General features: G+C 33.2%; 1 protein-coding gene across 7 annotated transcripts in view; it reads left to right on the top strand.

The window, feature by feature from the left end:
* The window catches only part of DDHD1 (DDHD domain containing 1), a 150,532-nt gene that overhangs the window by 41,545 nt on the left and 87,346 nt on the right, over positions 1-21,641 (top strand). For 4 of the 7 annotated variants that reach the window (XM_074213327.1, XM_074213328.1, XM_074213329.1 and 1 more), the window contains 2 exons: positions 3,182-3,310; positions 3,865-4,012. In XM_074213327.1, coding sequence (XP_074069428.1) covers positions 3,182-3,310; positions 3,865-4,012 — 277 coding nt within the window. Of the gene's footprint in view, positions 1-677; positions 777-3,181; positions 3,311-3,864; positions 4,013-21,641 lie in introns of all 7 variants that reach the window. The other 3 variants (XM_074213324.1, XM_074213325.1, XM_074213326.1) reach the window with 1 other exon arrangement.

Raw genomic sequence — 21,641 nt, forward strand, 5'->3', positions numbered from 1 at the left:
TTGATCACATAGTTTGCAATTTGGTTTTCCATTTTTGGTTATACCCTTTTACTTACGTATCTGAAATATATATTTTAAAAATCTTCTGACAACTTGGTTAGTCTTATGAAAAATAAGACTTTCCTTATCTACCACAGAAGGGCTTCAGTAATATGAAAGACACCCTGCAAGAGCTCACTCAGAAGCATCTTAATTTTCTCAGTAAAACTTTTGTTTCGATGTTAAAAAGTATCTATTGAATTCATAACTTGTTCATGAACTTTATACTTGGATCATTTATACATATTTGGTAAATGTAAATAACTTTAGTGGGTGGGAAGGTAAATCCTAAATCTCTTACAAGAAAATTTTTACCTATGTGTGAAAACAAAAATGGCATCTTACTTTGTATATGTTATGCAAAGCTTCTAAATGCAAAGTTGCACAGTTGTTTTTAGCTAAAGAGTTTAGATGCCATGTTTGCTTTTTGTTTCCTCAATGAAAGCAGATGATATATTTGATAAACATTATGAGGATGTTCTTTTACTTTTTAAATTATAATTAGATATTATATAATTGAGTACTTAAATAATGTTTGTCCAATATAATTCATCATTTCTGTTACCACTACAACAAAAAGAAAATATAATACCCTCATTTAAAATTTACTTTGAAGCTCAGTGTTTTTACTTTCTTAGTTGTCTACCACCTCCCTCCCTTCTCCCTCCCTTTGTTCAAATGGAGAGGATATAAGGAGAGTACAGATGCTGCATGTCTTAAACGAAAGCGTTCCCAAGGTACAGTAATTGTAGTTTGGTTTTGTTTTTTTTCTCCATGTAGTTATATTCCTGGCTTTTGGCATTTGGTTGTTTATTTTGGTAAAGTGTTCTGAAAGATTCAGTAATTTACTTTTTAGGCAAATAATGTATGTTTAAATTCTAGGGAATTGGTAGGTATCCTTGTATTCTTTATGTTTATTTTTTTAGTCTCTAGTCTATATATAATTAGCTATGGAAATATTCATACATTTGTAAATAAGATGTATGTGAGCCAGTAAGGGTTAACAGTGTTGAAGTTATTGATACATTTGGGTCAAAGCTACCTAAAGAGTCCATTTTCTTCATCATTCTCCTAATAGTGCTAAATATATTATTCTTGAATTTTTAATATTGAAAGTATCAAAATATTTGCTATTAGAAATGTTTTATGAAAAGATTTAGATTGGGGTAGAATCATTTTCTGGATGATTTTTAATACAAAATATTTGAAAATTTTTCTTTATATACATTAAATTTGTCTACCTATCATTTCCTTATATATAAAAATATTACTGTCACAGTTGTTTGTAATAATTTAAACATTGTCTTATGTACATTGTTAATAACATTACAAGATAAATGGAAGAAGTAGACTTCCACATTTGAATGAATTTTTAAAAATTCCATTCATGGGGCAGCTAGGTGGCACAGTGGATAGAGCACCAGCTCTGGAGTCAGATAAACCTGAGTTCAAATCAGCCTCAGAAACTTAATCATTGCCTAGCTGTGAGATCTTGGGCAAGTCTCTTAACCCCATTGCCTAAAATTTTCATTTGTAACACTTGTATCTAAGTATCATATGCTACCTCAGACATAACAAAAATAAAGACTTTTATGGTTGCAACTGTTGACCCAGGAGAGTATCATCAAAGTTCTATAATGAACTACAAGTCAACTTTAAATCCATCCCTCTCTTCTCCCCCCACCCTTTTCTTTCTTGCCTCTCTGTCCTGAATAGGCTAGACATGCATTGGCCGGATACCGCAAGAGATCAGCATGTGAACTTTGACCTGCTTTGTTTTCAGCCTTGGCCACTTTGCTTCTCCATAGGCTGTCTACTCTCTGAGTCTCACCATGTTGATTCCAGACTTAGTGTAAACCCACTAGATTATGTATGTCATCCTGCAACTCTGAACTTCTGAGCTCAATTGATCCACCATCTTCAGTCTTCCCAGTGGCAGGGATTACAGTTGTGCCACCACCATACCTGGCCTTACATTTTTTCATTGGAAATTACATTCATCAGACATGAGAGCTTAGCACTGCCACCAAAAAATAAACACGTGTGGCAAGTCTTTAATCTCTTTCTACCTTTTGTTTTTACTGCTATAAAATGAAGTTAATATATACTGCTTCACAAGAATTTTGTGGGAAAAAGTAGGGTAACCTAAAATAGTTATTAAGATAAAACAAATACATGAGCCCTGCTTCTTGACCCAAGGTGAATATGAAATTTTTCTTAATATCATACCAGATCCTTCTTTGAATCTTTCAGAAAATAATAACTTTAAAAATGCTAAGTGGTAGTATTGTTATAGTTAGTACTTGGAGTTAAATGATTTTTCTTTTCTTGTAGGTTTTTTCTCCACAACAATTATTTAGGTATATTTAAAACTCTTCATTCAATTCAAACCTAAATATTTTTGATAGGACAAAAATTAGCATCTGAATTAACAAATTAAGCATCTAAAAATCAGTTTGCTAGGTCACTTTTTTTTTAATACAGGATATAGTAGGGAAAAGAACAATTTTTTTAAAATTTACCTTGTTAGGGGATCAGACTGGTAATCAGAAACCAATGAATCATTGGTACTCATTTCCAAGAATATTTTAATTATTTCATTTACCACCTCCAAATGGCATGAACTTTCAGGTTAGAGGACACAATCTTCTAGCACAAATAAAAACTTATTAAATAGTCTTAAAACCCTTATGAATCTCAGACTGAAAAACCTGGTTATTGTACTGTATTTTTTCCTTTACTATATCCATTAAGACAGAGGCTTAAATTACAGAAGAAAATCTATAACATGCATCAAAATCTAAGAATAAACTGTAAAAGTCAAATTGTCATGCCATTAACCTTTTTAGGCCTAAGATGGGACAATAAAAAATGATATAGGGAGTAATGTATGGTGTACTGCTTTTGGATTCCATGAAGGTTGAGAATTTTATATTTACAAACATACTTAAAGAAGTGAAGTACAGAGGTTATAATTCAATTATTCAGTATATTGAAAGATATGTACAATAGTCACCCATTCAGAGAATGAAGTTAATGGGACAAAATCTTGAGTTTTATGAACTTGTGATGATTTTCCAAATGCATAGTTCATCATAGTAGACTTAATTTAAAAGTTGCTCTTTTTTTTCCTTTGTAACAGCAATTCATAGTTTCAAGTTGAGTCGCAACCACGTGGATTGGCATAGTGTGGATGAGGTATATCTTTACAGTGATGCAACAACATCTAAAATTGCAAGAACAGTTACACAAAAGCTGGGTTTTTCTAAAGGTAATATTTTTTTTTTTTATTCAACAAATAATGTTGTTTTCCCCATTCTTAGAAAATATTTATGAAGAACACATTTTTTCATTTATTATCATTTATTAGTGATTTTCTGTTTACTGATTTGCATCATAACATAGTATTAATTATTTAAAGGAATATAGCTGGATGAATAATTAATGCATTTAAAAAATCAAATAAGATGATTTTATAGAGATAAATATGTGAAAACAATTTTGTTGACAATAGCAACAAATTAAAAGTTTTTCAATGTGTTTAAGACTTACAGAGCTAATTCTCACAAAAGCCTTTTGAGGTAGTAGTTTTAATATTATTAATATATTTTTGTGTGAAGAAATGAATTCAGGGAGGTAAAAAAATATGTGCATAGATTTTCCACATGAATCCAAGTGTCCAAACTTTAAAAAATTAGACTTTTCCCTAACTGAAATTTTATTTGAACCAGATTATAGTTTTTTTTTTTAAATTTCCAAACTTATGTGGAAAATGCTACCTATATTAGCTTAAAATATTGAACTCAAGTTCTGACTTTTCCACAGCTTCAAGTAGTGGGACCAGACTCCATCGAGGCTACGTAGAAGAAGCTACCTTAGAAGACAAGCCCTCACAAACCACTCATATTGTATTTGTTGTGCATGGCATTGGGCAGAAAATGGACCAAGGAAGAATAATAAAAAATACAGCCATGTGAGTTTTTATACACATATTTCATAATTCTATGGTATTCTAATTCCATACCTTATTTCTTAGATTCAAGAGTTATTCAGATATTAACAGAGAGTGTTCCTTCTTGTTTCAAGGTTCTTCTCTACCTAGTTATCTTGAAAACAGCTGTCTTTGATTGTTAAAGTGATGAAAGGCAGGCAGGGACAGACTGTACTTTGATTCAATTTATTAAAGGTAAAACATAAGGCTTAAGATGAAAATAAATTTTTAAAAAAATCAAAATTGTCTTATTGTTTGAACTGATATAAATTGAGAAGGTAATGAAGGTTATATAACTAAGATGCAAAACTTTTTTAAGTTACTAATCTATTGTATCTAGGTCATTAATTGAAATACTATAAATGAAACTGTAAACTTGTTGATCTAATTATTTCCTCCATCTTTGTAGAGGAGAACCATGTCTTTTCGTCGTTTTATATTCTCCTTCCCATAAATATTTCAGAGAGGATTCACCCAATGATTTGGAGTCCATCCTCTTCAAGTCTTTTTTTTATTTCTTAGTTACCAGTTCAGTACTCTATATGGAATCCTTCTCTCTTGACCTTTTCTATTCATACATTATCTTCTATCCCTTAAGCTACTTTTTGCACATTGGTAATTGTTGAATTTACATTACAGCCTACTTTGTCTTATGTCTTACTTATCCTTCTCCTCAAATATCAATTTTTGGTGATGGGGACTGCTTTCCAAAAAGAATGTGTAGTATCATATTGTTGTGGGAAAAGAATTTTTAAGTATATTTTTAATAATGCCAGAATTTATGTCTAGAGTAAAAAATTGTATTTGTTCTAGCTCCATTTGGGTTGCCTTTTGCATAATTTTATTACAAAGCATATCCTGAATTCTAACTGGTTTTATGAATTATTTCCTTTTAAAGATTTTAAAGATGTGATTTTGTGTAATAGTGAATGAATTTCATATGATTATTCCAAAAGGTTTTACATTTTGCCATAGTACTTTATGGGAGCATTGACATTTCAACTCTTATTGATCTTCCATTGAAACTTTTCTAAAGAAGGTAACTGAAGTTTTGACTATAAAAGTTAATCTTATCTTGTCTAGACACCAGTTTCCATGCCTCCTTAAAGTTTTGACCTTAGTTTAAGAAATTTAATTTTTATTAGGGAAGTTTTGAATAGACATATTTCTGTTGTAGAATATAACATACTGATTATGTATTTTTTGTTGGAACAGTTTTTTGAATGTTATATATTGAGAACATATAGACAAATGAATAGAATCTGGAATCTTACCCCTTAAACTTGATCTATTTTCTTTTTATATTAATATAACAAACTGTTTTGTTCACTGATTTTTATCTGAAATGAAATTTGAATTTTAAAGCATTAATGAACTTTTAAAATCATCTAGTCTATTCTTTTCAGTTTGGAGATAAAACTGAGACCCGGTGAGTTTAAGAAATTTGTACAGGATTTAGAGCTAGAAAAATATCATCTGATATGACTTCCTCATCTTTTAGGTGAGGAAAATGAGATAGAGAAAAATTAAATTGCTTGGCCAGACTTTTCTAGCTAATTTTGACTGAACTGGGCTAGAATTTAGATTTTCTCACTCATGGTGCAGTGTGCTCATTTCTGAACTTTATTGTTATTTGTAACTTTAAGTTTGAAAATAATTTCTGCATAATTCTAATATAGATTATTCACAAGAAATTACATTAAAGATGATGATCCTGCTAATAAAATTCTGAATTTAAGATAAATTAGTGGGTAATGTAATGATTTATATATGTGTTTGCTGTTCAGTCACTTTCAATTGTGTTAAACTCCTTGTTACACCATTTGGAGTTCTTGGCAAAAATACTGAAATGATTTGCCATTTCCTTCTCCAGCTTATTTTACAGATGAAGAAATTGAGGCAAATAGGGATTAAAGTGATTTGCCTTGGGAAATATGGCTAGTGTGTGTCCTCAGCCATATTTGAATCCAGAAAAATGAATCTTCCAGACTTCAGCCTCAGCACTTTATCCATTACATGACCTACTTGCCCCAATTATATCTGCAATCTAAACTCAAGGAACTTGTAACTAATATTAATATTGAAAATAAGATAGTAATCTTTTATTTCCTTAAATAAAGGGGAATTTTAGTTGTGATGTTAAAGATCATTTGTGATTTTTAAAAATAAAATGAGATATTCTTCCTTTTAGTATTTTCCCAGTCATTTTAACTAAATATTGCTTGCTGTTGATTGTTATATAACATGTTTTTATTTTGTCAGAAGTGATATTTAATTTTGTTGTTTAGATAAAAAAATTAAAAACAATATGTAGCTGTATGCCTTTTCAAACTGTAGGTACAGAGGGCAATAAGGAAATATTGCTATTTTTGAATAACTTGATTTGAAAGAAAAGATGGATTAAAATATGCAAATAAATGAATCAACAGAACTAATATCCTCATATTAGGTTCATCTTAGTAAATATATATATGATCATAGATCTAGAATTAGAGGGAACCTTTTAGACTATGTAGTCCAACTTCATTTTATAAATGAGGAAACTGAGGCCCAGTGGGGTTGAGTTGCTCAATGTCACATTACAGTTGTCAAAGGTTGAATTTGAACATTTTACTTCATTACTTTTTTAAAGATAAGATTTCCTACTTCTTCAATTCATCAGACTAAGGCAAATTATTTAATATAATGCTTATTATTTATAATTTTGTTATGCATTATAATATATAAATTTATATCCATGACAGTTTTTGTCTTTTTCACTATGATGAAATATTGAATCTAGGCAGCCACCAATGGAAAAAGAAACATTTCCATATTACCCTGACTTCTAGTTTGTCTTGAGACAACTGCGTATTAATTTTTTTTAAATTAAAGAATTTTTTTGCTATGTTCTGTACTCTAGATATTAAGATTTGAATGAACCATGTCAGAACACCGAAAAGTTTCCATTTTCATATGCCATATTTAGAAATAAATTTAGGACAAATTTAATATTTGCTGGTTTAATGCTGGAATTTTTTTTTATCTTTTTATCTTCTTTATTCTTATTAAAGTATATTGATATACATATAGATAACTGAAAATTATGGCCTAGAGGTATAGGAATAGATAGGATAGATAGTTTGCTAAACTGTCTCTGAAATAGAAACAAAAAGTTTTATAATTTCTCCATAGGCCCATAGATTTCTAGTGTTTCTTCAGTGGTACTAACTAAAAGAAAACACCAAGTACATTATCTCTTTCTAACCTTCATCATTTTCCCAAATGCCTTTGTATCAGTTTAAAAAGGCCATAGATTTCCTCTTATTTCATATAATACAGAGCTTACAAGTGGCAAAATCTATGGCATACATCATGTTAACTTTATTTTGTCTGAAATCTTTATAGTATACTGGTAGCCTCATTTCAGATATCCCTTATCTAAAATTTATTTAAATCTTAAAAATAAAAGTAGTCATTACTATTCTTGTATAAATTAATTTAATTTTATGAAATTAAAACCTAATAATGTAATTTCTTCTTCATTAATGGGAAGGTTATATTAATGAGGTTTTTATTGCTTTTGACCTGCAGGAAGGCATGCATAGTAAAGAGAAGGTAAGACTAGCACACATTTTTGAATCATCATAAAAGGAAATATCAAAATAATACATGATTTGTCATTTTAACTTTAGTATCTGCTATAATTCTTATTTCATTTTTAATAATCTAATGTGTATATGCATGTGCTCATTTTATGTCTTATATTAAGAGGTTTAATCTAGTGTAAGAAGTTAAAATTTACATAGCTTCAACTAGCTTAAAACTGCATTAAGACTTATGGGAAAAGAGTTTGTGTGTTGTGTCTATGTGTGTGTGTCTGTGTCTGTGTCCGTCCACGTGATAGTGTTGTTATTTATCCAAGAAGCATGACATCAGGGATGTTGATGTCATGATATGCAAATGAATTGGATTTAAGTGAATAAGGAGTGAGCAAAGTCCCCAGCTCACTTTTTCCTCTGGGGCACATGTGCTCACAAACACACAAAAGCATATATATGTAAATATATGTCCAGTAATCATATATTCAAAAAGCAAAGCACAGTCACAGAACTCTAGGTGCACTACTGAAATTAAAGATCAGAAAGCATTACAGAACAGTTAAAAAAGAAAAAACTATCCACTCCTTCATCCTCCCCTATCTAGTACATAATAATTCTACTTTGGAGAGATTTTAGATTGAAGTGTATAGCTTTCATGTAAAAATTGTTCATGCAAATTATTTTATATTTTTATTCCTTTATTACATTAAGATAATTTATTATGCAAAAAAAGATAAATGTTTATCTACCTATCTATAAGTGTAATTTTTGGTCCCTCACTTGATCCTTGAAAAATTTTAGTATCTTATGGCCCTACTTTCTTATTCCAATACTTGAAAAGTTGCCATTTACTCTACTACTACAGTAATAAGAATTTTAAATATTGATTAATTTTTAAATTTAGTTTTATGTATTTTATCATTATTTTGAGATTATTTTTCTCTTCCTACTTTGATTTGTCTGTGATCCAAAGACATTTTTTTTTACCTCCTGGCAATCCACTGAAAAACAAAACATCCTTGTAACAAATTTGCATAGTCAAACAAAGCATAATCCCACATTGTCCTTGCCCTCAAAATGTCTCATTCTGCATCCTGAGTTCATCACCCCTCTCTCTGGAAGATGGATAGTATACTTCAAAACTGATATTCTGATTGGAGTTCTTTAAGGCTTTCAAAATTATTTGCCCTTACCTGCTTGCTGTTATTGTATAAATTGTTTGCCTACTTATTTTACTCTGTATTAGTTCATTCAAGTTGGGGGTTTTTTTAGTTCATTCAAGTTTTAACCCAGTTCTTCTGAAATCATCCCTTTCATTCTTTATTTGTAATAATATAATATTCTGTTAAATTCTTTGCTTGGCCATTTCCCAGTTGATGGAAATTTGTCCATCTTAGTTTCTAATGTTTAATAGTATAAAGAAGAAGAATTCATATTGCACTTAAAAGCATTCAGAACTTTAGAAAATCTCATTTACTTCTTATGACAACCCTGTGAGGTTATTATTATCCCCATTTTACAAAAAAAAAACCTACTATCAACTTTTTTTTCCCCTTACATGTGGATCTTTTTCATCTATCTTTGTTCTTTTTGATATGTAGACTTAATAGTGATATTACAGAGTCAGAAGGTACAGTTTAGTAATTTCAGATTATGGTTCCAATTTACTTTCTAGAGTAATGGTAATAAGTCAAGATATCTTCTGAGGAAAGGTGGCTAAGGGCCGTGCTGGAGGTCTTCCATCCTTGCAGGGAGAATACACTTCCTGCTTCTGCTTCTTACCCAGCCTCCTCAGGTGAAATAACCTTAGACTGCAAATACACTTGTCCCCCAAGTCTTCCATTCCCTACTTGGTACAATGTATTTTCAGAGAAAAGGCTGCTCAGGGGCTAGACCAGGCATCCCTGATCTGCCCCAACGTAACCACTTCCATCTGTACCAGTACAGGGCATATTCCACTTCCTTCTGTCAACCCAGTCTACCAAATGAGATATGGAGACCCTCTAGTGCAAAATAAAAAAGCTACCCTACAATTTCAGATCTCCTCTTTCCTGCTGCCCCTGTCCTTTGAGGATAGAGAAGTGGCACCTTCTACTCAGTGATAAACATTCTCATTGCCTGGTCATATCTTCCATCCCAGTGACTGAACTGAGAAGTGGCACCTTCTACTCAGTGATAAACATTCTCATTGCCTGGTCATATCTTCCATCCCAGTGACTGAACTCCTGTTGATCATCATTCACACCTTTTATCATGTGATAAGGGTGCTCAGTCTCTTCCCCTTCTTAACTCTCACATCCCAAAATTTCTTCCTAACTCCACCCTATTCTTCGTTGTGCCTGCTGTAATGCCTATTCCTTAGGCAACAAACTTCTCTTCTTCTCTTACTCTTTGCATATACTAACTCTTACTGAATCTGGCTTCCCCTGATGACTCACATTCCCTGTCTAGCCTTTTCAGTTCAGGCTGTACCTTCACTCATTCTCTAAGATTCACTGGTCAAGACAGGAGTTAGAATACTTCTTATTCCCTGTTACCATTCCCAGACTTTCCCTTTTCACTCTCTTCATTTTTTGAGGTTCATGTTATTCATATCTACATCCAATCAAAGTCCTGGTAGCTGTGTCTACAGATCCCTCATCCTTTCCTAGTCCAAGGCATTTTACCTTCTTGCTAATTGAATTTGAGACTTGGCTTATAATTTTTCTCTCCTCAACTCCTGCCTTTATAATAGGAGACTTGAACAAAGATGGTGATTTTTCCCTCAGAACTAATTATTCAGTTCTTTAACTGACTTACCTTCCATGAGCTATTCCTTCGCCCCACCTTAGCCACACAAAAGGATGATCATATTGCTGTCATCCACAAATGTTCAAGATTTTAAAAATTTCTCCCTTATTGTCTTTTTACCTCTCCTACATTCCCTTACATAACTCTGTGCTTTGTCTGCAACATGACTACTTCCTTGATCCCTAAATTCCATCCCAGGCCAGCTTCCTTGTTCTGACCATTCCTGTTCTCCCCATCTTAACTCCTCAGTGAACCAATTCAACTTTATACTGTTCTCCCTCTCTTGAATGTCTAGCTCCATATCATATCATACTCCCAAAGCTCAGCTTTGACTCTCACTACTTCATTACTTTCACTCCTAATATTCCTAATATTGAATGAAGGTGGAGTATATCATGTACCAAATTTATGTTATATGACCTCTCCTGGAACCTTAATTGCTTCTAGGCAGTTCTGCTGTATATTTTCTTTATTGATTTACTATCCCAGTGTGCACAGAAACTCTTCTTAACCATTTTAACCCTCCTCAAATTTCCCATTCCTTTCCTTCTCCCCACTGTCTTAGCTGAGAACTTTGTCTCATATTTTACAGAATAAAATTGCCATCATTCACTGTGAATTCCTCTTCTTTCCTCTTCCTCATCACTCAGATTACTGCCACTTTCTCCTCTTTCACCCCTATTTCACATGATGAAATGGCTTTTTTTCCTTACCATGTCTATGCCCCCATTTTTTGTTCAAGTGCTCCTGTATCTTTTCATCTCTTCCAACAGAGAGACTCTTCTGTTATCTCCACTCTTTGACTTGTTTTCATTCTACTGGTTCATTTCTTACTGCCTACAAATATGGCTTTCCTTATGCTGAAAAAGCCCTCACTTGATCCCCTTATCTATGCTATATATCTTTTACTGCATCTTACTAAACTTCTCAAAAAGGCCAACTATATATTTTTTCCACTCTCTAAACTCTTAAAAATCTGCTTTTGAACTCATCATTACACTTTAAATCTGCTTTTGAGCTTATCATTACACTGATATAACTCTCCAAAGTTACTAATGATCCTTTAGTTGCCCTGCAGAGGAGTGGGGAAAGGATTAAAGTTACATGACTGAAGGCTGAATAACAAAGGAAAAGACAGGACTCCAACAAGATGGAAAATAGAATCTGATTTATTGAGCCATGCACAAGCTTATATATTGCAAAAATCACAAGATCTCTTCTTTATCTAATCCCCTGAGCACATTGAGTACTGCCCTTGTTCTCAGGCCTTGCCATGTGTACTGGCATATCAAGTGTGTCATAACCACATAACCACTTATCTTCCAGGAACATTGTATGCTAGAAAGTAACTACTTAAGCTTCCTGGGATGGAAAACTGAACCAGGCAAAGAACAGACTCCTTCCACCGAGAGGGGGTTTATTCAACCATCATGGTCAGAGACCCACTTACCTGTGGTCCTTAACATCTCCCCCTTTCCTTTGTTGAAGCTTAAGGAGATACAATTCTGTTCCAATAGAGCTCATGACCTGGTTCCAGCAATGGCAACATAGAGGAACAAAGCAACAGGCAAGGAGTACTAATATGATCAGAAGGATCAAAGGTAAAACAAGAGTATAAAGCTCTAATGCATAGGAGTCATTTCTTTCAAGGAATTCCAGAGATCCTCAACAATTTCAACTATATTCATGTTATTTAAAGATGCATAATTAATTTTTCCAATGATGTTATCTAATGCTTATATATCCAAAGTTACAGAGCCATTTCTAAATGCTCCCAGCAAGTTGTTTTTAACTTTATTCCAGTCATAATCAGATGTATTATATTTTACTGGGGTAACACAAAGAGGTATATTTCATATTTAATTTGTGTTGTAACAGAACAAGTTTATTCCCTTCTGCAAGCACTACTTCCTTCACACTGTCAATCAACACAAGGAGATCCCTACTAATTCTGTCTTGTTGCTGTAATAATTTAGATACATTTTTTTTTCAATTCTATAACAGATTCAGCCGTTTTTGTTTCCACCTGCAAAGATGTGACTGATACTGCTACTGAAGTGGCAGAAGTTAAAAGCGAAGCAAGCAAAATAATTCCTAGAATAATACACAAAATGCACCTATTACATCTAACTCTTTATACTAGCTGAGTAAGGATGGAGCTTGATACCAACCCAATGTTTTTACAGATAAGAGGATAAAAAGAGTTTGTGTTAGTATAAGGACATGTTTGTTAGTAATTAAAGATTTATTTATACACTGAACAATTTCACAATTCATATATGTGACATTCCAAAGTTTCCCTGATTGTTTGTTTTTGGTGATGACATTCCCTACCAGGAACCCATAATTCTTAGAGAGACACACACCATGATACTATTCTGTGTTGTTTTGTTGGTGTATATGTACCCCATATAGTCATGATGAAGGATGATGCTACTAGTAGTGGCAAACATTTTCCAGATATACTGTTGATATTTGTGGATTTGTGTAGTCCATATGGGTTTGACCCAACCCCCATGTACAGACCCATCATCCACCCAAGTCCCAATGAGTGTAGAAATCATGGAGTTTGTGTCATTTGCTTTATAGCTCATTTCTTGTCATAACTCGTATTCCTGGGCATGGGTGGAATGGCATTCAACTATTGAGGGATACCTGTTTTTCAATGTCCAAAATATAATATAGATGACTAGTCCATGTGTGATTGCTGACCATGGAGTTAGGATTGTTCATAGATTAAAAGTAACGGTGCCATAGGTTTCAAAGGTATGTCCTTCCTGGAGTACATGAGTTACATTTAGTAAGGGAATACATGGATCAGGACCCAACCCAACTGGGGAAAACATATTGGGGGACTGGTAGATAAACTTGTATAATTGAACCCAATAGGGTCAGCTATAGTGATTTTTCTAAAGAGGGACCAAATATGGGCTCCAACATTTATGGATCAATCATTACTATCATTGCTATGGGTGCTAAGGGATATGTCTTCCCACATGACTAGGAATAGCCATGGAGGATTACTCGAATAAACCCAACAGGTTTCTGTTGTCTCTGTTCCCTGAGCCATCTTAGTCATCATTGTCATAGGTAAGAGTAGTAAACATACTTTCAGGTTTGTTCAATCACTCGTGTATTTTGGTCTCCTATGCCTCCTTGCAGGGTATCTTCTTTGTCTGCACTGTAGTATGTAGACCTCGGAGGCACTTGGTACAGCTTTCTGTGGGACCCATACTGCTCGTTCTCCATTACCTAGGGAAACACAACAAATCCCCCCCCCCCCCAGGTTATTACTTTTCCTGGCCCATGCCAGGCATTAGTGGCCAGATTTTTCCACATAACTTGTTTGTTCCCAGGACCCTCGGGATCCTTTCTTTGATTCATAGCTTTGTTTCTTGTTCTCTACTCCCTAGTTTTTAACTGCAAAGTGCCATTCAATTGGCGTAATTCCTGAAGCTTTACATGAAAGAAAATTTAAAGTATTCAACTTGTTGGTAGGGTTTATACCTTTATCTCCCCTTTTCTTTTGTTTTTGGAGGAGTGTTTTAATATTCCTATGCTTTCCTTAATTCAGTTACATGTATTTTTTTAGGGTTTTTTTTTTTTTTTTTTGCAAGGAAAATGGGGTTAAGTGGCTTGCCCAAGGCCACACAGCTAGGTAATTATTAAGTGTCTGAGACTGGACTTGAACCCAGGGACTCCTGACTCCAGGTCACCACCTAGCTGCCCCTAATTACATGTATTTTCATAGAGGATATATCATATTATAGAATTACACAATTTGAAGAAACAATTAACATTTACTTAGCATTTGCTTTCATATCAAACTTTTCATCCTACGGGGTTTATCACTTTTCCAGTCAATTCAATGCCAGATATTGCAAAAATGCCAGTCTAATGCATTTTTCGAATTACTGCAACATCACCTAAACATATATCTCAATTTCACATATATTCTCTTTACTCCCTAGAAATTTGCAATACAAAAAAATTCTTAAGACCAAGGTTGCTAAAAATCCCTTTTATAATTACAAGATTTTCTTTATATTTCTCTTAAATTCCAAGTTATATTCAAAATTACCTTAAATCATTTCTTTTCAAAGCTTAAAAAGTTGGCAAATTCTTTTTATCTTTATCAGTGCAATTTTAACTTCTCAATGCTCTAAATTATAAGTTTTCTATCCTCACTGACCAACATTTCTTTTTTTTCTTTTTCTTTTTTTAATTAATTTTTATTAAAGATATTATTTGAGTTTTACAATTTTCCCCCCATCTTGCTTCCCTCCCCGCACCCCCCCACAGAAAGCAATCTGTCAGTCTTTACTTTGTTTCCATGTTGTACCTTGATCCAAATTGGGTGTGATGAGAGAGAAATCACATCCCCAAAGAAGAAAAGTCTTAAGAGGTGACAAGATCAGACAGTAAGATATCTGTTTTTTTCTAAATTAAAGGGAATAGTCCTTGAACTTTGTTCAAACTCCACCGCTCTTTATCTGGATACAGATTGTATTCTCCTTTGCAGACAGCCCAAAATTGTTCCTGATTGTTGCACTGATGGAATGAGCGAGTACTTCACATTTGAACATCACTCCCATGTTGCTGTTAGGGTGTACAGTGTTTTTCTGGTTCTGCTCATCTCACTCAGCATCAGTTCATGCAAATCCCTCCAGGCTTCCCTGAATTCCCATCCCTCCTGATTTCTAATAGAATAGTGTTCCATGACATACATATAGCACAGTTTGCTAAGCCATTCCCCAATTGAAGGACATTTGCTGGATTTCCAATTCTTTGCCACCACAAACAGGGCTGCTATAAATATTTTTGTACAAGTAATGTTTTTACCCTTTTTCATCATCTCTTCAGAGTATAGACCCAGTAGTGGTATTGCTGGGTCAAAGGGTATGCACATTTTTGTTGCCAACATTTCTTAACATTAGAACATTTATGTTCTGGGAATTGGAGATTCCACTCAATTTGAGATATTAAAGTAATATGTACTACTTCTTTGTCTTTACTGTTTATCATTACTCATTCACCCCAGTTTTTTTTTACATTGATTATCCCAGGTTTTTTTTACATTGATTATTAAATCACCTCCCAAGGCTCCAAAATCCCAAAATCAATCCTTTTACTTATACAGTGTCAAACATGCTCAAACCTTCTATCTACATGCTTTAACTAATTTCCATACTTTCAAAAACTCCAGTTGTCTCTATATGCCTTTTCATTATTCCTTGCAACCCTTTATTCTTTTCCATTAGCTCTTATGATTTTAGTACATACCTCTACATGATTCCACTTTCACAATGCATCTTCCATACAAAGATTTAATATTTAATACTTCTAGATTTTAACTGATATAACTAATGAGAAGGCAAACAGCCACTTAAAAAGAATTCTCAGTCTAATTAAGAGTATCCCTCGTCCCCTTCTTCAGATATAATAAACCATATAATTTCTCCCATAGGGGGACAAGTCCAAAATCTTTCTGGGGGCGCTTCTGTTCTTAGATCCCCACTATTCCATTAATCCCTGTAATAACTAACATTATCAAAATCTATACTAATAAACTCCTGAAGTTATGTTACCAAATTATTCTGGTAAAAAATTAACTATTTAATTTCCCTTTTTCTGACATTTCTTAACCAAATTGTATACCTTAAAATGTACCTGATTCTCTTGTCTTTCTGTAATTTACTATCCCAAAACTTTCTCAAATTAAGATACCATTTCTTTCTATGATTTCTTTAAGTAACATATTTGGTAATATACACTGTCTTTTTCCTGATTCTTTTAACTCCAAAAAAATCCCTTTTTAGCACATATAGTACTAAGTCTTCATGAAATAATTCTCACTACTATAAATTAATCCTTTTTTCTTAATAAATTCCATTTCAGATAACTTCAGGGTTGAGAGATAAGAGCCAGAACTGTAAGCTGACAAGCAGTGGGGGCGGGGGGACGGGGTGGGGGAAGCATTCTGGTAGCACAGAATCACAACAAAGAAGCAGGGAAAAGAAAAAGTTATTTAATCATTTTCTGTATTTTCCCTTTTCCTGGCTTGTGTAGTCATCACAGCTGCTTTGAAAAGTGTAAGAACCTACATCCATGCTCCTAACATATTCATCAAAGTCTGAATCCTTTGAAAGGGTGAGAAAAGCATGCTTATAATCGGTTGTGCAGTTCTCTAAAGCCAATTGTTTGATTATCATGTCTAATGCAGGGCCCATTCCTTTAGACTTCTCAATGGCTTCTAGTAGCTAAGAAATAAAATCCATAAAACTTTCTGAACTATTTTGTATAATTATCATTAATGATTGTTTTTTATGTTTAGGAGTAACTATTGCCTTCTAGGCAGCCAAAGCATATTGCTGATAAAATGAAAAACATAACCGAAAGTAAAAAGAACATTTAACTCAAGTAACTGTAACTATTTCAGATCTGAATTACATGCACGCGCACACACACACACACACACACACACACACACACACACACACGTTTAGACACTAACATAAACACAGAAACTACTCTTTTTTAAAAAGATTTCAAATTTACCAAAGTGAGATTGTTGGACACCCTGGCCAGCACCAAAATCTCAAAATATAGAAACATTTTTCCACCTCTCCTGGCTAGTGGAGAGATATAAAACATCCTTTCCAGTATTCTTAAGTCTTTCTGTTGTTCAGTTATTCAGTCATGTCTAACTCTTTGTGACCCCATGGACCATAGCATACTAGACTCTTTTGTCCATTAGGTTTTCTTGGCAAGGATACTGCAGTGATTTGTCATTTCTTTCAGTGCATCACCTTTTGTCAGAACTTCACTATGATCTGTAGATCTTTGGTAACCTTGTACAACATAGCTCATAGTGTCACTAAGTTTTACAAGACCTTTACCACAACCAAGGTAGTGATCCAGGAGGATCTTCCATCCAGTGACACTGACTTCCTGACTGATCCACCACTGATCCCCCAGTAAGACATACTATCTAGCCTTTGCACATTTTCTTTGGCCTGGAACACTATCTTTTCCCATTCTGACTATTTTTTTTTGTTTTTGTTTTTGCAAGGCAGTGGGGTTAAGTGGCTTGCCCAAGACCACACAGCTAGGTAATTATTAAGTGTCTGAGACCAGATTTGAACCCAGGTACTCCTGACTCCAGCCGGTGCTTTATCCACTGTGCCACCTAGCCCCCCCCACCATCTGACTATTGACCTCTCTGTTTTCCCCTCATTTCAACTAATATCCTACTTTCTACCAGAAGATTTCCACAAATCCTCTTAGAGAAATACATTTTAGGAATACCTTTTAGTTCCTATTTATACTGTTTATAGCTTGCTTAGTATTTGGGGTTTTTTTGATCTTCATCATTAGATTGTTAGCTTCTTGAGAATAGGGACCATCTTTTCCCTCTTTTTGTAGTCCCAGTGCTTAGCACAGTAACCTGACATGTAGTAGGAATTTAATAAATATTTATAAATTATTAAACACTGAGTTGTTGAATTTCATTTTTTCTGATTCTCTCTGTTCCATGAATACTTCCCTTTATTTTCCTTTTTTAACTACTGCCAAATGATTTTTGTAGACTACTGCTTTATAGTGTAGTTTGAATCTGGAGATTGTATTCCACTATTATCTTAACATTTTTCATCATTTTTCTTGATAGTAGATCTTCTGCTTTCTAAATGAATCATTTTCTTTAATTTTGTAAAGTGTTACATTAAACTGTAAATTAACTTTCATAATAATGTCATTTTTACTTTATTGGCATGGCCTAGCAGTTAATACTGAATGTTTCTTCAGCTATTTAAGTTGTTCTTCATTTTTTAAAAGAGCATTTTATAATTGAATCTCTATATGTACTTTGTATGTTTTGTAGATTGATATCAGAATATTTTGTAGCTTTTAAAATATTTTTGGATTTATTTGTAGTATGTAGAAATATATTAATTTTTTGAGAGTTTGTTTTTGCTACTTGCGGTTTTGCTGAACTTTTTGTTTTATTTAGTATCTTCTGATTATCTAGGATTTTTTAAAATAAACCATTATGTCATCTGAAAATAGGAATAGTTTTATGTCTTATTTACCTGTCTTTATGAATTTAGTTTTAGATAGATGATTTTTATGATTTTTCAAAAAACTTCCTTCTATGCCTAGACTTTTTAGGATTTTTAGTATTAATGAAGCTTCTTTCTCAAAAACCTTTTCTGAATGTATTGAGGTGATCATGTGATTTTAAATATTTTGTTTTTTAATGTTTAATCATTTTAATTTTTTTTAAATGTTGAACAATTCTCACAACCTTGATTGGAACTCTTGATTAGGCTATGATGAAAACTTTCTTGAATGGAAATTGCTGCAGTATTTTAGTCAGTATTGTAATTAAAATTTTTAAATAGATTCCTTTGGTGTTCTCTACCAGATAAAGCACTTCTATACTTTATCCTTCTCTGGTTTAGCCATTAGGAATATATTTGTCTTGAGAGTCTGGAAGAATACTTTTTATTAATTTTTTTCAGAATAATTTGTGTATTATGGGTATTAATTTTTCTTAAAAGTTGTGAATCTATCAGGATAGATTTTTTTGATAATTTATAGTTAGATTTATAATGAAGTGTTCCCATTATTTGAATTCACATTGTTTCCATTGATCTTCTACAATTTGCCATGTTATACATAATTACAGCTTTGAATAGTTCAGTTTCAAATACTCCAGGGTACTGAATATGAATATATTATTTGCAGTAATCAGAACCTCACTGTATTATGATTTTCTTTTCTAAGATAGTATTGTTCAAGATTTCTATTTGATTTTTTATTAGTTTGGGTATTTTATAATTTTAAAGTTATTCCATATATATTTTGTCCTCAGTTTTGATAGCATGATAATTCTTTTTATTCCTGGTTTTGTGATTTCTCCTTACACACTTGCTGTTGATTCTGTCTTTTTATTCAGAGCGGTTAAAGGTTTATCAATTTTGTAGATTTTTTTCTAAGAACTATACTTAACTATAATTTTTATTATCTTTTATTTCTACACATTTTATTTCTCCCTTTTTTAGTATCTTCTCTTTTGCATTTATCTTCCTTTTTTAGTATCTTCTCTTTTGCATTTATCTTAAGTTTATCTTGTTTATTTTATAATTTTTAAAAATATTTATTCAGTTCATTGATACTCTGCTTTTAAATTTTACCAACAAATATTTTTAGGGATATGATTTTTTTCTCTAATGATTACTTTAAATATAGCCCATAAATTTGGTTATTGTTTCATCACTGCCATTTTTTTCACATTGTTTCATTATGTCAGCTGTTCATTATGTGATGAGATTTATTGCCTTATCTATAATGTCTATATTTACTGCTTCTTCCTTTTTTACATTAATTTGCTATTTCTCTTTTTCTTGATGCATGATTTGCTTTATTTTTTAAGTTTCATGTCGTGCTGAGAAATACGAATGCTTTTTAACAATCCCATTTCTTTTTTTATACATTTGCATTTTTATTTATTTACACATTACCAACATAGTCTTGTAAGAGTAAATATAATCCCCCCTCCCCCCACAGAAATAAAAAACTTCACGAGAAAAAAAGTGAAAGAAAGGAAAAAATTGTTCTTCAATCTGTGTTCTGATACCATTAGCTCTGTCTCTGGGGTAGATCACATTCTTTATCATAAGTCCATCAGAGAAGTTACTTCCATATTTTTCCACAGTTGATGTTGCTGATTGTAATTCTTTACATGCATTCCTCCCCACTACCATTTATTATATTTTCTCTCTCCTTTCACTCTGTCCCTCTTCAAAAGTGTGCTGTGGGGCAGTTGAGTGACACAGTGGACAGAGCACCAGCCCTGGGGCCAAAAGGCCCCAAAACCATGCCAGAGATCCAGCAACCACCCAACCCTGTAGACCCAGACAGGCCACCCAATCCCACAACCTTGCAAAAAGTAAAAAAGAAAATGTATCATATCTGACTATCCTCTCCCATGATCTACCCTCTCCTCTATCCCCTACATCCCCCCCTTCCTTCATCCCTTTCTCCCATCCCCTTTCTCTCCTTTTTTCCTCTAGATTTCTATACCCTATCAAGGATATATGTTATTTCCTCTCTGTGCCATTTCCAATGAGAAAGAAGGCTTCCTCATTCCCCTTCATCTTCCGCTCTTCCACTCCATTGTGAAAGCTTTATCTTGACTCTTTTACATGAAATATCTTAGTCTATTCTACCTCTCCTTTCCCTTTCAGTATATTTCATTTTCATTCATTGACTTCAACTTCACAATATATTATACCTTCAAATTCAGCACCCCCAATGCCTTGTCTACATATGCTCCTTCTAACTGCTCTAATAAATGAGAAGGTTCATGTGAATTTTATGTATATCATCTTCCCATGCAGGTATGTATGCAGTTTATCATCATTAAATCCCTCATAATATACCCATCTCATCTACTCTCTCTGTGTTTCACCTGAGTCCTGCCTGTATTGAAGGTCACTTTCTGTTCAACTCTGGCTGTTTCAACAGGAACATTCGAAATTCCCCTGTTCATTGAAAGTCCATCTTTTCCCTTGGAAGAGGATGTTTGGTTTGTTTGGGGAGTTGATTCTCAGTTGCATTCCAAGCTCTTTTGTCTTCTGGAATATTTTATTCCAAGTCTTATGAGTCCTTAATATGGATGCTGCTAAGTCCTGTGTGATTCTGACTGCAGTTCATGATATTTCAATTGTTTCCTTCTGGCTGTTTGTAATATTTTCTTTTTGACTTGGGAGTTCTAGAACTTGGCTATAATATTCCAGGGGGTTAATTTTTTTGGATCTCTTTCAGGAGGAGCTCAGTGGATTCTCACCATTTCTATTTTGCCTTCTGCTTCTAGGATATCAGAAAAATTTTCTGCAGAAATTCTATAAAAATGAAGTCAAGGCTCTTTTCCTGATTATGGCTTTCAGGTAGCCCAGTAATTTTTAAATTGTCTCTCTTGGATTTGTTTTCAGATCAGTTGCTTTTTCAATGAGATATTTCACATTTTCTTCTAGGTTTTTCATCCTTTTGATATTGTTTTATTGTTTCCTTAATTCTTCACAGTCATCAGCTTCCTCTTAATTCCATTCTATATCTGAAGGATTTGTTTTCTTCAAAGAGCTTTCTTATCTCCTTTTCCATCTAGCCAGTTCTGCTTTTTAAAGTAGTCCTCTCCTCATTAACTTTTTGAACTGCTTTTTCCATTTGACCTAAAC

Source organism: Macrotis lagotis, chromosome 1 (assembly GCF_037893015.1).
Source record: "Macrotis lagotis isolate mMagLag1 chromosome 1, bilby.v1.9.chrom.fasta, whole genome shotgun sequence".
NCBI classification, from domain to species: Eukaryota; Metazoa; Chordata; class Mammalia; order Peramelemorphia; family Peramelidae; genus Macrotis; species Macrotis lagotis.